Consider the following 17,903-nt stretch of genomic DNA (forward strand, 5'->3'; position numbering starts at 1 on the left):
GAAAATGAGGGGTACGTCTTAAAATTTAAATGTAGCTTATCAGGAGGTGGAGAATGGGTGCTGTACTGGCTGTGGTGGGCTGTGTGCTGGCTGCGGCGGGTGAGATACTCTGTTGGCGGTGTGCGCTGTGTGGAGCAGGGCAGTGTGAAGGGTGAGATGCTCTGTCGGCTGTCCGATCTTCAAATAATGCCACCAGGTGTCAGCACATGTGCAGATGGAGATCCCGGACTGTCATTGAGCCGAGAACTCAATATGCGCAGGCGCCAATTCTGGGCGGCATTATTTCAAGATTGCACCGGCGACGGAACATGTCACCCCCGCATTGCCCTGCTCAACACGCAGCCAGTACGGCCGGCCCCGCCGTAGTCGGCATCGCCCTACTCCAACAAGCCCCTGCCTCCTGTGACCCCCGCTCCACCAGTGCTGTCGCCCCCCTACGGTAAGACACCACCGGAGTATAAGATGGACCCCATTATTTGTTTATTTTAACTTTTTTTTCTCTATATATTTGGGGTGTGTCTTATAAAACAAAAAATACTGTATATCTATTCACCTGGTGGTTTCATCGCTCACAAATCATCTCTAAAACATTAATAGAATAAATAGATATATATTAAAACACAATAAAGAGGCATTAGACAGACAGAAAGACAGATCCACCTCTTCTTCCTCCTGTATCCCCTGACCAGTGACCGCAGGAAATCACAACTGTGAGCCCACAAAAAGACACAGACAACGGTGCGGTGCAGAGATAGAAACTGTACGGTCACATTTAGGAGAGAGGACATCCATCTGTAAAAAGTCTTTATTGCATCGATTTAGCAAATTCTGCATAATCAATGAATCCATCATTATTCATATCGTCATCCCGGAGAACGTCATCGATCATGGATATTAGTTCAGGCTCGGATATTGTCTGGGTGTTGTCATTACTTCCCTGAAAGGAAAAACACACAGCTTGGATTAGCTTATTTAGTAGAGGGATTGAATACTGTAGGAATGAAAATAATAATATCATAATAATATTTACTCATTTATATAGCGCTATTAATTCTACAACGCTTTACATACATTAGAAATACTGTCAATCTAAGGTCATAATCTAGAGTCCCTATCGGTAGGTCTTTGGAGTGTGGGAGGAAACCTGAGAACCCGGAGGAAAGCCACGCAGACACGGGGAGAACATACAAACTCCTTGCAGATGTTGTCCTTGGTGGGATTTGAACCCAGGACCCCAGCGCTGCAAGACTGCAATGCTAACCACTGAGCCACCGTGCCATCCATGATACTCAGGCCTCCCTCTCTCTCTCTCTCTCTCTCTCTCTATATATATATATATATATATATATATATACACCATGTTTTCCCGAAAATAAGTCCTCCCAGGAGTTTTCAGGGAAGCTTTAATATAAGACATCCCCTGAAAATAAGACCTAGCCACGATCAATAATGAAGTGTCATGCAGCGGTGAAAAAGTTAAAGACACTGCAGGACACTTCATTATAGGCAGCGGGCAGAAGAGAGAAGACAGAAGAAAGAAGACCCCCGATCATACTTACCAGACGCTGACCGGGAGCAGGTGAGCGCATCAAGGTCCTGCAGCGGAACACACACATCAGCGTCCAGGAGTAGAAAGAAAGCGACAGCTCACTCAGCGTGTGGCAAACAAAAATCCTATATTCTGCTATCGCAGATATAGGCGCAGGAACAGTGGGGAGAGGAAGGGGTGCGGGGACGGGAGACGGACGACGAATTTGGTCGTCCATCTCCCGTCCCTGCACCCCTTCCTCTCCCCACTGTTCCTGCGCCTATGTCTGCGATAGCAGAATATAGGATTTTGGTTTGCCACATGCTGAGTGAGCTGCCGCTTTCTTTCTACTCCTGGACTCCGGAATCTTGATCATGCTCCTAGCAGAGCGTCACCCAGCCTGGCACCATTAGCCTGGGAACAGCTAAGTCCTGGAACAGCTGATACAGCTGACTGCCTCTGAACTGTGAGTACGGCTCCACTGACCGGCTTAAGCGATGCAGTGCCCTGACTTTCCTCTTCCTTAACACACACACACACACACACACACACATATATCGCAGCCACACACTCACCACATCCAGCAATATCGCTTGCTTCTCGGCGGTGATACTGTGCGTGCAGTGATCTTCCAGGACCTGCCAAGGATCACATGGCCAGAAGCATGTGGTATCTGCGGATGTTGTGAGTGTGTGCGCGCGTATGTGCGATATTGTGAGTGTGTGTGTGTATGCGATCAGATGTGTGCGTGTATGCTGTCTGATGTGTGAGTGTGTGAATGTATGCGATCGGAACTGTGAGTGTCGGCAGGAGGCAGAGGAGGACGGCGTGCAGCACAGCTGCTGGGACCGCCCACTGGAGAGCACAGGGAGAAGTGATGTGTGTGTGTGTATATGCTGTCTGATGTGTGACTGTGTTCTGATGTGTGAGTGTCGGCCAGACGCAGGGGTGCACAGCTGCAGGGAGATCATAGGGGGAACTGATGTGGTGTGTGTGTGTGATCTGATGTCAGCCAGACGCAGGGGAGGCATGCAGCATACCTGCTGGGAGATCACAGGAGGATCTGGGAGCCATACAGACGCCCGGGGCTGGTAAGTATGACGATCCTGGGATGGGGGGGACCTGCTTTTTGTGGGGGGGTACAAAAAATATATAAATTATATATATATATATATTTAGATATATTGAGGGCTGTTTCTGCAGTCTGTGCATGTAATCTTTACAAACCTCTCAGATCAGTAGGACAGATTTCAGTAGCAATGGGAATTTCTGTAGATATATCACTTGGGAAGGTATCCTTACAGAAGCCCTCCCAACACAAATTTTATCTCCTATTCCCTTCCGGTCTAAACAAACCCGAGTGATCTGGCGAGTCAGTGTTGAAGTCATATGACTCAGAGGAAGAGGATGGAGCAATGCTCGAAACCAGGGATGATGGTGATTGGTGAGTACTTTACACTACATTACATATGCATTTAGAAAGGATTGGGGGATAAAACATTTGCTAGGAGGGCATCTTTAAAGTGGAGCTGTCACCAAGTAAAAAGTGACCAGTTTTTTCTCTTTTTCTTTTCCCATTGCTCCCTTGAATATTCCAATATTTGTTTGTTTTCTTTTAATTTGCCGTACTGTTACACACATATGGATCCTTTTATTTAGTGCTACTATTTTAGGTCTTTACCAAAGGGGCGTGACTCACAGGGGAGTTATCCTGAGCATCCTAAAGACACATCCCAAGAGAATCCTGTGAGCCACGCCCCTTTGGAAAGATCATAAAATAAGCACCAAAACTCCTCAAGATTGAGACTAAAATACCTAGAAGGAAAAGTCATGGAATGATGGACATCACACGATGGACAGACGTGTTAATTATATGCCAATGATTAAAAATCGGGAAGAAAAACTTTCAGAACACCTCAATTTATTCATCATTGAGTATAAAATCCCAGGACTTACAACTTTGGCTGCTAGAGGTTATTGTTGGTTCTCTCAGAAATGTTCTGCTACACCAAATGCACCTGGACACAAAAATCATCAAGATCCAATGCTGGCAGCTCCCTTTGTAATTGCTGGCCAATGACACCCCAAATGTTCTCAATGGGAGGCAAGTCTGGAGATGCTGGAGGCCATGATAGCATATTTAGGCCACACAAGTTGCTTACGGTAGCCATGTTGAAAAACGGCTCCTGGGACACTTTAATTTTCTCTCGTGAAGGCCTCATCATGGCATTGCCAACATGTTCTACAGATCGATCTCCTTGTACCCAAGACAAAGTTAGGACTCATCGCTGAAGAGGATAGACCTCCATTCCAGCCTCCATGGCCATCTTTCTCTGCACCATAAGCCTTTGAGAGCAATGAAATTAGGTCAATGGAGCATCTGTGCCTGGAAATCTGGCTTGTAACTCAATATCTTACAAACTTTGTGTAGACACGGTTTCATTCCTTAGTCTTGGCATGTAATGTCTAATATCACTTTCTGCTTAGAATGAATACATTCTGGAACCAGTGGTACAGCCATTTCTACAGGATCTCTGGAGACGTTGTTCAACATGACAAGGACAGGTTGTATTTTGCGGTTTCTACTGTGAGCAGCCTGCGTGGCCTAAATGTGCAACCATGGCCTGCAGCATCTCCGGACTTGTCTCCCATCAAGCACATCTGAAACATTTGTCGGCAACTGCAAAGGGAGCTGCTGATTTTGATGATTTGTCCAAGTGCATTCAGCATGGCAGAACATTTCTCAGACAACCATTAATATTCTGATTGACGGCAGCTAAGACTAAAGGCCCTGTTAGAAGCAACGACATCGCTAACGAGATGTCGTTGGGGTCACGGAATTCGTGACGCACATCCGGCCTTGTTAGTGATGTCATTGCGTGTGACACGTACGAGCGACCGCTAACCATGCAAAATACTCACCAAATCGTTGACTGTTGACCCGTCGTCCATTTCCCAAATATCGTTGCTGATTTTGGACGCAGGTTGTTCGTCGTTCCAGAGGGAGCACACATCGCTACGTGTGACACCCCAGGAACGACGAACAACACCGTACCTGCGTCTTCCGGCAACGAGGTGGGCGTGACGTTCATGCGGCTACTCTCTGCCCCTCCGCTTCTATTGGACACCTACCATATGACGTCAAACAAACCGTCCACTTAGAAAAGAGGCTATTTGCCGGCCACAGCGACGTCGTTAGGAAGGTAAGAAGGTAAGCGATTTGCCCGTGACGCACAAACGACGGGGACGGGTGCTTTCACGAGCGACATCGCTAGCGATGTCGCTGCGTGTAAAGCGCCCTTTAGTGTAAGGATTTCTGAATACAGCACTCATACTCGACTTAACCTATCAAAATCTTTTAAAAATTTTGTTTACATTTTTTTCATTATTTCCAAATCCTTACTGTGTCTATCCATTCTATGATTTCAGTAAGTCCACAACTTTTCTTTCTAGGTATCGCAACTTTAATGTTGTAAAAAGTATGTAAAAAAGGCTGATATCTCTACAGATTTTAATAAACCAAAAAAACTAAGTAAACGGTGGAGCAGCAAGAAAAAAAAAGAGCAAAAACTGGTCACTTTTGGCCAGGTAACAGGTCCTCTTTAACATTACCATACACATTATATCAGTATAGGAAGCACTGAATGAATGGTCATTTTGTGAAGGATTGTGTCATGTAGGCCATTATAATCATTGAACCTGATTATACGTGTTCAATAATAGCGGACAAAGGAGAAAATCGGGAAATGTTCCTCAGCTGTCCGCACCACAGAAGGTTCGGTTCGGCAGAGCATTCAAATATTTTCAATTGGAAGTGCGGAGACAACTTATCCCAGGGAACAAAAAATGTTGGTCCAATACAAACTGTCAGAACATTATCTCTTCCAACATTATCTGTAAGGGGAGTCAGGAGGCACCAATACATAGTAGATGGTCGGCTGATGATGCTGACTAAAGTGTATGGGGCTTTATAAGGAAAGATCATCTGCTTGATTATCGAATTCCAATGGTATTGATTATCGAATTCCAATGGTAAAGATGGTGGACTACTTTCCACGTGATGACGGATTGACACTGCGTCGGAGAAGAGAAGCCAAAATTCGGCGCACATACGGTTGGTACGTGTGGGCAGAAATTGTGTTAGAGATATGTGGAGACAGAAGGCTCCGCTTAGAGAGTTGTACAATATATAGGGCACAGCGCTACTGAAGATCTTCCACACAACCAGAACAATGCTGCCTGATGTCCTTACTCTTTTCTTTGAGATTTGCTGACAGTTGGATTAGATTTTCTATTACCAAGGTACCAGGACATCACAATGGCACAAATTATCAAGACACAAGAATTGCGGAGTGTCCACAGTGATGTATAAGTAATTATGTCCTTTCATAAAATTCAGTCTCACGAGAACAACGCTTTTTAGGACACCAGTTGTTGCTTTATCAAGCTCAAACAGGACTCTTGAGTGACGAGAGCTCATAGTGCTCCGAAATGCATTGTACTCGTGAAACAAAACTTTATCAAAAGGTATTATTACTTGTAAGTCACTGTGGACATTTCACAAGTCTTGTACCTGAATCGTTTGTACCCCTTGTGAGGTCCTGGTACCATCCAAGTTCATGAATGAGTCCTCATGATATCAGGATTGAATGAAGTGGCATAGTCTTGCATGACCAGTGAATTCGTCATCTTTTATTGATCAAGCAGTTATTTTATTTTGAAATGTAAAAAAAACAAAAAACAAAAAAACAATTGCGCAACTTATAGTTGTGCAAAAATTTGGTGTTTTTATGACAGTCCTGGCCGACTCTACCAAATTTTTTAAAAGTAGATTGAGATTCACTGCAAGGGGGCATGGCTGAGGACGGCCAACAAATTTATCATAATTTATGCCTCAAAAATGCTTAATCTAGTCTATGACTGGAGTACATTTTGACATCTGAAAGATGCACAGGGTTCTCATTGAATTTGGTGCTTCTTAGTCAAGCGCACAGTTTATCAAGACCGAAGACCAGCCTTTATGAATCCAGGAAAATGTCTAGAAGACTGATGGAGATGGCAGAGTACAGCACTCTGCTATCTCCATCAGTCCCAGAAACGTGAATAGAGCGGCAGCACTAACGCATGACCAAGCTGCTCCATTCATATCCAGCACAGTGAGGAAGAATAAGAGATCGGGAGCCCTTGAGATCTGGGCATCCTGGATTATGCTCAGGTAGACACCGGAATTCCTTGCATGGCTCCGGGATCTGGGCTGATTGACCTGAGATGCTGCACACCACACTTTAGACACAATCTACTACCTACTAGCTGTGGATGAATACAGATGGGAACCTTCTGTTCCTACCCTCCATTCCCTCCCCTCCTCATTCCCACCCCCAGCCGTGTCTGTCATGTCTTGTATTATTGCCCTTTAGCAACATTGGTCCATTTTGAGATTGACTGCCTTCGGGGGCCATCCCCCCTTTTTTCAGGTTGGAATGGACCAGCTAGGGGTCTCCTCTGAGGAGACATTAAGTTATTGGGGCATAGTATAAGTTGGTTGTGTTATGAAATGATTAATGTAATAATTAATGTACTATGCGTCAAGATTTTATGCTGAAAAACCCAATAAAAATTTGATTTACAAAAAAAAAAAGAGATAGGGACCCCAATCGAGTCACCTGTGGGAGAACCCCGTTCAGTCAGATATTTAAGAAGGATTGCCTTTGTACTTTCCTCCCTCATAATTGGGGGTCAATGATCCCTAATTGGGTTATAGGGAAAAAAGGGGGGCTTTTAGGGCTATGGGTGCAACACAAGGGGCACACGTCAATAAACAGTGTCACTCATGCTGATAGTGTCACCTAGCAGTGTCACCATATACCACCCACAGAGATGATGCCACCATGGACTACACGACCAACATACTACGAGGAAATTTTATGAAGACAGATTAGGCTTCCATAATGGGGTTTCCAGTTAATCTGGGGTATCCTTAACCTGAAGATGTAGGCACCCTGTACATATTACTTAGTAAGAGACACTAATTGGGGTCCATGTTTGTCATATAGTAATAGTTGGAGCTCAGGAAGTATTGGACATTCGTAGACATGCAAAAGCTTAATCTGCATTCATATACGCTTTGATCACAGACCTCCCTATGGACGTGAGAAATTGCAGTCGCCAGCTCAAGGCCGTCTAATAGACTGTTGCCGTCATAGTCGTGCATCTTGAAGTAGTGAAGCTGCAGCTCCTGAGGGGACATTTCTGCCTCCGGCGTCTGCACAACTCCTTCTAAGTGTTCCATTATGTGTCTGAGGGAAAAAAAGGAACAACCAAAACTTAATGGTGCAACCAAAATAAATGCAATCTGAAGGACCCACATCCAATTCTAGCTCAAGGCCTCCATTGTCAACTGATCGATATCTGCATCTACAATCGAGAGCCAATTCGTTACTACATGCACTGGTGGTCCCGCCACTCATGCACACCACTGCAATGTCCAATCTCTTTAAGGCTGAAAGAGCTAGCCTTGGTTGGTTTTGGCCATCTCTGCGAGGCCCATAGAGGGAAGCGTCAAAGTCATGGTCTCCACTGCACACTCAAATGGGATCAGTACTGGGACCCTGTGTAGGTGATAAATATTTGCCGTCGACCATCCTCTTTACGGCCATGTATTACTTACTCTTTATTGTGAACCACATTTTTGTCAAAACGACCGCCGGCGTGCGCCTCCTCTTCCACTTTCGGATGTGCATGGTCTTCTGCTACAGCGGCCAAAATTAATACTGCAGATACCAGAGAACAGAAAAGGTGGGATGTGTGGGTCTTGTGGCACACCATTGTGTTCCTAAGGGGCAAAAAGAGAATAATGAAGTAATAGTATTCCCTATAGCCTATTGATGTGATCAAGAATGATCCAATTCACTAGCCGAAAGAAGAGAAGTTACACATCCATTTGTGCCGTCTAACCGTTATTATCGATTATTTCTGCGTTTCCCCCCCCCCCTTTTTGTGTAAGGCTACATTCACACTTCCGTTGTTTTGCACCAGTCACAATCCGTTGCCTTGAGGAATTACGGTATCCTGCAAAATATTTAGCAGGAATCCGTTTTTTCCCCCATAGACTTCTATTAGCGACGGATTGTGACTGATGGCCTTGCGTTGCATCCACCGTATGACGGATCAGTCGTTTAATGACTGACCGTCAGGTGGGAGCAACGCTGAGTGTAATGTTTTTTTGAGAGGCAAAAAAATGCACTCCGCAGGATTCCGCCACAATCCGTCAAGAGCTATAATGGATATCTATGATGCTGGATTCCGCCGTAATCCGTCACGCGACGGAATGCAGTCCTGGATTCCGTCATGTTCTACTGAGCATGCCCAGCATGTTTGGCACACCCATTGGGCTGTCCCAAACACAAACGGATCACAACGGATGCATCAAAAAATGGACGTTCAATGGATGTAACGGACGTACCGGAATCCTGTGAAATAACACATCAGTTGCGTCAGTTGACATCTAAAAAACGACGGATCCGTTGTTACGTCGCAACGACGGACCTGACGGATTTAAAACAACGGAAGTGTGAAAGCAACCAAGGACTCTAGTTCGAACATTTCTCAGATATGTCATTAAAGTAACATATAGGAGGAAGGTTCGAGAATTTGCTCGCACTCTTTGAGTTGGACGGTGGCCAATTTTTCATGCAAATACTTAGTCAAGTTTACTTTGCTCTAAAGCCTGGATGGTTTGCTAAAGGATTCTGTGTGCTTCATGTAAATGCTTTTCAAAGAAATAAAATTGCTAAAGAGAGTAGGGATGATCTTATTCTGCTGCAAAAGATTTGTTGACGAATTATTTGGAACAGCTCTGGTGCTGGCGATGGCTTGGTGCATAGTTGTGTTATATCGATGGGTAATGTATGCAGCAGACTAAGGCTAGTTTCACACTTGCGTTGAACGGCATCCGTTGCATTGCGTTGTGTGACGGATGCAACGGATGCGTTGCATATAATGGCACAACGGATCGTACAAAATTTTTTTTATATTTTTTACAGTTTTACCGGCAGCAGACTATTGTGAACTTTCAGCTGATCACCCGGCGGCCGGCGCTCAGCTGATCGCTCCCACATGCCGGCTGCCGGGCGCTCAGCTGAGAGCTCTCACATGCCGGCGGCCGGGCGCTCAGCTGAGAGCTCTCACATGCCGGCGGCCGGGCACTCAGCTGAGAACTCTCACATGCCGGTGGCCGGGCGCTCAGCTGAGAGCTCTCAGATGCCGGCGACCAAGCACTTTGCTGAGAGCTCTCACATGCCGGCGACCGAGCGCTCAGCTGAGCGCCTTCACATGCCGGCGGCCGGGCGCTCAGCTGATCGTTCTCACATGCCGGCGGCCGGGCGCTCAGCTGATCGTTCTCACATGCCGGCGGCCGGGCGCTCAGCTGAGCGCTCTCACATGCCGGCGGCCGGGCGCTCAGCTGAGCGCTCTCACATGCCGGCGGCCAGGCGCCCAGCTAATCGCTCTCACATGCCGGCGGTCGGGCGCTCAGCTGAGAGCTTCACATGCCGGTGGCCGGGCGCTCAGCTGAGAGCCCTCACATGCTGGCGGCCGGGCGCTCAGCTGAACGTTCGGCCACCGAGTGACAAAATAAAGTTTCTGTGATAAAAAAAAAAAAAAAAAAATAGATGAGCATGCGCATTGAAAATAGACGATTCCGCCGCTCAAAAAGCGTTACATGCTGCGTTCCTTCCGCCCGGCGGACGCAACACAGCGTCGGCCAGCTGAAGCAACGCAGGTACTTTTGGCACAATCCGTCATCCATACAAGTCTATGGGAAACAGCGAAACCGTTAACGGATTCCGCTGTTTTCCAAAAGGGCGGATTTTGACGGAAGGAAATTAACGCAAGTGTGAAAGTACCCTTACCAGTCACCAGGTACAGTTACTGTGTTGAAAAACCAGTGTCACGCTGTGCAGTGAATCACTATACAGTATTCACTTGCATTGGGCCAGTTGCCATTCCCTGCAGTTAGATAGCAAAGGGCCACCGTGCAAGGAGAAAACCACCAAAGGAAAGCCGTGCTACACCGGTGAAGTAACCAGGGCTGTGGAGTCGGTAAGCCAAACCTTCGACTCCGACTCCGACTCCGACTCCTCAAATTCTCTTGCACCGACTCCGACTCCGGCTCCGACTCCGACTCCGGCTCCGACTCCGACTCCGGCTCCTACATATATTGCTTATAGTTAGGTGAAAAATTTATTGTAGTACATGAATATGTGTATGTGAACATCAGACATTTAATAATTTTTATGATACAATAATCAAGATATTTGGATAGAACATAAAATATATTTATTGGAATACAACTTTAGAACACAAAAAACTGTAATAAATTGCAAATATGTAATACACTATGTAATATACAGTAGATTACATATATATCTTGTGTGTGTATATACACTGTGTGTATGTATATATATATATATATATATATATATATATATATATATATTACATATTTACAATTTATTAGTTTTTTGTGTTCTAAAGTTGTATTCCAATAAATATTTTATGTTCTATCCAAATATCTTGATTATTGTATCATAAAAACAATTAAATGTCTGATGTTCACATTGTACTACAATAAATGTTTCACTTAAATATAAGCATTATACTAAATGTTATTATTTAGTAAAATATTCAGCACATTCTGCATTGCACTCCTGTCCCCAATTTATTATATATTTTAGGAGTCGGAGTCGGTGCATTTTATACCGACTCCGACTCCACCAAAATGAGCTCCGACTCCGACTCCGACTCCACGACTCCGACTCCGACTCCACAGCCCTGGAAGTAACCCCTTCAATCTCAGGATTGGTGGGAGCTCAGACAACTGACCTCACCAATTGTAATGCTGATGGCATATCCTAGCTCTAGGAGACCTGACCCGACTATGCATGATCAGTCATATATATTGTATACTTAATAATAAAAAGAGCACCCCGCATCCAAGAGGGATCTAAACATGGGCAAAAAGGCCTTCTTCGTCAGGGACCTGACCTGATCACCAACGTGCAAACTGTGGTCTATACTATATAGCAATGTTTTGTCTGCCACCTAACTTGATCTATAAGTATCTTAAGGTCTTATTGGATGCCATTTGTTTAGGATTTCCATGTTTAGATCCCTATTGGATACATGGTGCTCTATTTGTTATTAAGTGCATTTATTGTTTTCTGGATGGCTATCACACAGGGCCCCTTGATCGACCGCAGAGCCACCATTTCTGTAGCGCCGATACTCCACTTATACAGTGGAACCTTGGATTACGAGCATAATTGGTTCCGGGAGTGCGCTCTTAAACCAAATTACTCTTATATGAAAGCGAATTTTCTCATAGGAAATAATTGAACTGCAGACAATTCGTTCCACAACCCAAAAATATTTACAGTATTTATACAAAGTTATTACAGTAATACAAAATAATGTCCTGTATTCATATAACATTATTAGTCACTAATACATAATACTGTACAGTAAAAAACATATAAAGCAAATTAAACTGCACTTTAGCTTCCAATAGAATTGTTGGTGTGCGGGAGATACAGTACAAGCAATGTGCTGCCCTGATAGCAGAAAGAAAGTACAATACTGTATCCACAAATGCAAACTGATAGACGTGCTATATAGTATATACTGTACTGTACAATGGTATATTGTATACAGTACATATGTACAGAAAGTTACCTCCAGAGCGGATCAGAGCGCGGTGAACGACAGAACCGGAAGTGTGCACTGTGGGAATTTGCTCTTATTGCAAAGCATTGCTCTTAAACCAAGATACAAATTTGTAAAAATCTTTGCTTGTCTTGCAAAACGCTCTCACACCAAGGTTCTACTGTATATACAGTGTTGTATTGTGTAATACCTTTCAACCACCGCAGGTTGTACCTATAACCGGACATGGCCGATCATACGTTTCCCCATATGTCAGGGTATAGTTCACTGTATAAGGGATTATTCACACGCCGGTGTTTGTTGGACACATTTTATTCTATAAGGCCATTCACGTGTTCTTTGTATATGTCCCACCCTGGTCCGTCTTGTGATGTCCTTTTTCCTGACCAGTGCTAACAGGTACATGAGAAACTTCCACCCCCTTTTTTTTTTTTTGGAGTACATGAAAAATGGATGATAAAATGAGTACAAAGAGCAGAAACAGATGAAAAAGGGACGCTTGGGTAAGGCCTATGACAATAAACTATTTATAAAGTGCCAACATATTGCGCAACATATTGCGCAGCAGAGTGAAGTCGCATTTACACTGGATGGAAATCCGTCATGTTTTAACATTAAGGACACGTGGATAGACTGAGCGGCTGCGCGATGTGTCCACAGAAAGATCGTCCATCTTCTATGAAATAGTTTAGGTGAACAAAAAAGGAGGAGTGTCTAAATGATTTCATGCGATATGAATGATCGTTTGAGGCTGCTTTCACACATCCGGTTTTTGCTTAGCGGCACAATCCGGCGCGTTGCAGAAAAAATGCAACAGGTTTTTTTTTGCCGCTGGTTGCGTTTTTTCTGCATAGACTTGCATTAGCGCCGTATTGTACCGAATGGCCTTGCGTTGTGTCCGGTTTTTGCCAGACGCGGCATATTCAACCCATGCGGCGGCCGGATGGAACGCTGCCTGGCACATTTTTTTTGTGCGGCGAAAAAAACCGCATCCGGCGCGATGCAGAGCGATTTACAATGCAAGCCTATGGACGCCAGATGTGGCGTCCTGCGGCAAAAACCGCATCCGGCTGCTGGATGCGTTTTTTTGCACAGCGCATGCTCAGTATCAAGCCGCATCCGTCAAAAAACGGACGGGCCGCATGGAAAAACTTATGCAACGGATCCGTTTTTTTGACCGCATCCGTTGCATAGGTTTTTGAGCTGGATTGAGCCGCACTGCAAAAACCGGATGTGTGAAAGCAGCCTAATGGACACATTGTTCAGTCGCTCAACTAATCTTAGAGATGGGAGCGGGAGGTTCAGATTATGGAGGACGTTAGTCTTAGCTCATTGGCAAGACAGACAGCATTGTTAAGGTGGTGAAAAGAGATGAGGGACAGTGAAAGAGTGTGGATAGCTTTGTGAATGATTGTCATGAACTTTTGCTGAATTCTGTACCAAATGGGTAACCAGTGCAATGACTGACACAGGAAGGAGGCATCAGTGTAGTAGCTGGACAGATATATAATCCTGGCATCTGTATTCCGGATTGGAGATGGGAGAATTAAGTGAAAGGACGACCAATTATTAGTGAGGTGCGGTAATCAAGATGAAAATGAATCAGAAGGACGGCAAGAAAAGGTTTGATTCTGGAGACGTCTCTGAGGTGCAGGTGACATGAGCAAGCAAGTGACTGAATATAGTGAAGGAAAGAAAGATCCAAGAGAAATATAACCTCAGGCGTGTTGCCTGGGACTTTTGGTAGAACCACACATGGCACCACAGTCACAGAATCAGCAATACAAATCCCTGAAGTACTCTGTGCTGCTGGAATGCCATCACCTACATCAATATTCACATCTTTACTGGCCTGAATAGTGGCCGTTATGTGTGAACACTGTGTGGATCCAAATCACAATCCACGTCAATGAAAATCAGGTATAAACAAAAAATGGCAGTGTACACCATAGGGAGCAATTAGCATTATATTTTATTTCCATCTCACTCTTCCATACAGACAATACAAGAGCATATAACTGTATAGCCACCTAAGGGATGATAAGGAGAAACTGTTGACATTTGTCATGTGTCAACAAAGGTCTATGAAATAGTTTAGCATTTTATTTGGAAGTAAAGAGAAAAAGCAAACACCGGCTAAGAGCACAATTCGTTCAGGAACTTAAGCCTAAAGGCCCCGTTACACGCAACGACGTATTACGATGTATCGCCGGGGTCACGGATTCTGGATTGCACATCCGGCATTGTTAGCAACGTCGTTGCGTGTGACACCAACGAGCAACTGTTAACGATGGAAAATACTGACCAAATTGTCCATCGTTGACACGTCGTTCCTTTTCAAAAAATCGTTGATTGTTGAGCACGCAGGTTGTTCGTCAATCCCGAGTCAGCACACATTGCTACGTGTGACACCTCGGGAACGATGAACTACAGATTACCTGCGGCCGCCGGCAATAAGAAAGAAAAAAGGTGGGCGGGATATACCGGCTGCTCATCTCCGCCCCTCCGCTCCTATTGGATGGCCGCTTAGTGACGCAGCACGAACCGCCCCCTTAGAAAGGAGGCGGTTTTCCGGCCACAGCGACGTCGCTAGGCAGGTAAGTAGTGTGACGGCTCTTCACGATGTTGTGCGCCACGAGCAGCGATTTGCCAGTGACGCACAACCGACGGGGGCGGGTACGCTCGCAAGCGATATCGATACCGATATCGCAGCGTGTAAAGTGGGCTTAAGGTATACCATGACTCCATGAGAGATTTTCCCCGACCTGAACTATTACAAGTGCATCTCAATAAATGAGAATATCATCAAAAAGTTAATTTATTTCAGTAATTCAATACAAACAGGGAAACACATACATTATATAGAGTCATTACACACAGAGTGATCTATTCCTATATACAGTGCCTACAAGTAGTCTCCAACCCCCTGCAGATTTAGCAGGTTTGATAAGATGCAAATAAGTTAGAGCCTGCAAACTTCAAACAAGAGCAGGATTTATTAACAGATGCATAAATCTTACAAACCAACAAGTTATGTTGCTCAGTTAAATTTTATTAAATTTTCAACATAAAAGTGTGGGTCAATTATTATTCAACCCCTAGGTTTAATATTTTGTGGAATAACTCTTGTTTGCAATTACAGCTAATAGTCGTCTGTTATAAGACCTGATCAGGCCGGCACAGGTCTCTGGAGTTATCTTGGCCCACTCCTCCATGCAGATCTTCTCCAAGTTATCTAGGTTCTTTGGGTGTCTCATGTGGACTTTAATCTTGAGCTCCTTCCACAAGTTTTCAATTGGGTTAAGGTCAGGAGACTGACTAGGCCACTGCAACACCTTGATTTTTTCCCTCTTGAACCAGGCCTTGGTTTTCTTGGCTGTGTGTAGGGATGGTATTCTTGGGGTCGTATGCAGTGCCATCCAGTCTCCAAACGTCACGTGTGTGGTTGGCACCAAAGATCTCGATCTTGGTCTCATCAGACCAGAGAACCTTGAACCAGTCTGTCTCAGAGTCCTCCAAGTGATCATAAGCAAACTGTAGACGAGCCTTGACATGACGCTTTGAAAGTAAAGGTACCTTACGGGCTCGTCTGGAACGGAGACCATTGCGGTGGAGTACGTTACTTATGGTATTGACTGAAACCAATGTCCCCACTGCCATGAGATCTTCCCGGAGCTCCTTCCTTGTTGTCCTTGGGTTAGCCTTGACTCTTCGGACAAGCCTGGCCTCGGCACGGGTGGAAACTTTCAAAGGCTGTCCAGGCCGTGGAAGGCTAACAGTAGTTCCATAAGCCTTCCACTTCCGGATGATGCTCCCAACAGTAGAGACAGGTAGGCCCAACTCTTTGGAAAGGGTTTTGTACGTGAAAACACCGCATCCTTTGCATAAGTTTTTCCCATGCGGCCCGTCCGGTTTTTGCCGCTTGCGGCATGCTACTGAGCATGCGCAGTGGCAAAAACCGCATGCGGCGGCCGGATGCGGTTTTTGCCGCACCGCGCCGCATCCGGACGCCATAGGCATGCATTGAAAAATGCGCTGCATCGGCCGAATGCGGCGCGATGCGGTTTTTTTTTGCCGCACGAAAAAACGTGCCAGGCAACGGTCCATCCGGCTGCCGCATCGGCTAAATCTGCCGCATGCGGCAAAAACCGGACCGAATGCGAGCCCATGCGGCACTAATTAAAGTCTATGCAGAAAAAACGCAACCGGCAGCAAAAAAAAACGGTTGCGATTTTCCTGCAAAGTGCCGGATTGTGCCGCATTGCAGAAACCGGAGGTGTGAAAGCAGCCTTAGTCTGGTTCAGTAGGCTACATAATCATGGGAAAGACTGCTGACTTGACAGATGTCCATAAAGCAGTCACTGAGACACTCCAGAAGGAGGGTAAGCAACAAAAGGTCATTGCTAAAGAAGCTGGCTGTTCACAGAGTGCTGTATCCAAGCATATTAATGAAAAGTTGAATGGAAGGAAAAAGTGTGGTAGAAAAACAAGCAACCGGGATAACCGCAGCCTTCATAGGATTGTTAAGAAAAGACCATTCAAAAATTTGGGGGACATTCAGTCAGGAAAGGGGAGAGCACTCTTAATAGTAAAGCCAAACCCCTAATCGGTCTTCATATGGAATTAGTGCCCCTACTGATGCTCCTTGTGGTTCCCACACACTATGATGTCCCACTGTTCACCCCCCCACAGCGTGACACCCTACACTCCATCCCCAATGTAATGTGATGTCCTACAGTGCATCCTGCCCACAGTATGACACCCAACAATCCATTTCCCCCCAATATGATGCCTTACAATCCAACAATCCATGCCGCCCAAAATGACACCCTATAGTGCATCCCCCACCATATGACATCCTACAGACCATCCCCACCAGTATGACAAGCTGCAGTCTATTCCTCCCCTAGTATAATGCCCTACAATCCATCTACCCCAGTATGACACCTACGTTCTTTTCCGCAACCAGTATGGATCCTCACACTCCATCCTCCCCACCATATGACACCCTACAGTCCATCCCCCTCCCCCAGTATGACACTCTGCAGTCTAGACCCCAGTATAAGAACCTACAGTCCGTCCCCTATGCAACGCGATGCCTTACAGTCCATCTCCCAGTATGATGCCCCACAGTCCATCTCTCAGTATGATGCCCTACAGTCCGTCCCCCAGTATGATGCCCTACAGTCCGTCCCCCAGTATGATGCCCTACAGTCCGTCTCCCAGTATGATGCCCTACAGTCCGTCCCCCAGTATGATGCCCTACAGTCCGTCCCCCAGTATGATGCCCTACAGTCCGTCCCCCAGTATGATGCCCTACAGTCCGTCTCCCAGTATGATGCCCTACAGTCCGTCCCCCAGTATGATGCCCTACAGTCCGTCCCCCAGTATGATGCCCTACAGTCCGTCCCCCAGTATGATGCCCTACAGTCCGTCCCCCAGTATGATGCCCTACAGTCCATCCCCCAGTATGATGCCCTACAGTCCATCTCCCAGTATGATGCCCTACAGTCCGTCTCCCAGTATGATGCCCCACAGTCCGTCTCCCAGTATGATGCCCCACAGTCCATCTCCCAGTATGATGCCCCACAGTCCTTCCCCCAGTATGATGCCCTACAGTCCGTCCCCCAATATGATGCCCTACAGTCCGTCT

The 17,903-nt window shown here is 45.7% G+C and overlaps 1 protein-coding gene across 4 annotated transcripts in view; it reads right to left on the reverse strand.

Moving 5' to 3' along the window:
* Nucleotides 1-594: 594 nt before the first annotated feature.
* MCFD2 (multiple coagulation factor deficiency 2, ER cargo receptor complex subunit) overlaps nt 595-17,903 on the reverse strand; it is a 70,821-nt gene continuing 53,512 nt past the window's right edge. For all 4 annotated transcript variants that reach the window (XM_075339205.1, XM_075339204.1, XM_075339203.1 and 1 more), the window contains exons 2-4: nt 8,196-8,360; nt 7,665-7,824; nt 595-937 (exon numbers count right to left, since the gene is read on the reverse strand). In XM_075339205.1, coding sequence (XP_075195320.1) covers nt 806-937; nt 7,665-7,824; nt 8,196-8,353 — 450 coding nt within the window. In that variant the 5' untranslated portion in view covers nt 8,354-8,360 and the 3' untranslated portion in view covers nt 595-805. The remainder of the gene's footprint in view (nt 938-7,664; nt 7,825-8,195; nt 8,361-17,903) is intronic.

The sequence above is a fragment of the Anomaloglossus baeobatrachus genome, chromosome 3, assembly GCF_048569485.1.
Source record: "Anomaloglossus baeobatrachus isolate aAnoBae1 chromosome 3, aAnoBae1.hap1, whole genome shotgun sequence".
Classification (NCBI taxonomy): domain Eukaryota; kingdom Metazoa; phylum Chordata; class Amphibia; order Anura; family Aromobatidae; genus Anomaloglossus; species Anomaloglossus baeobatrachus.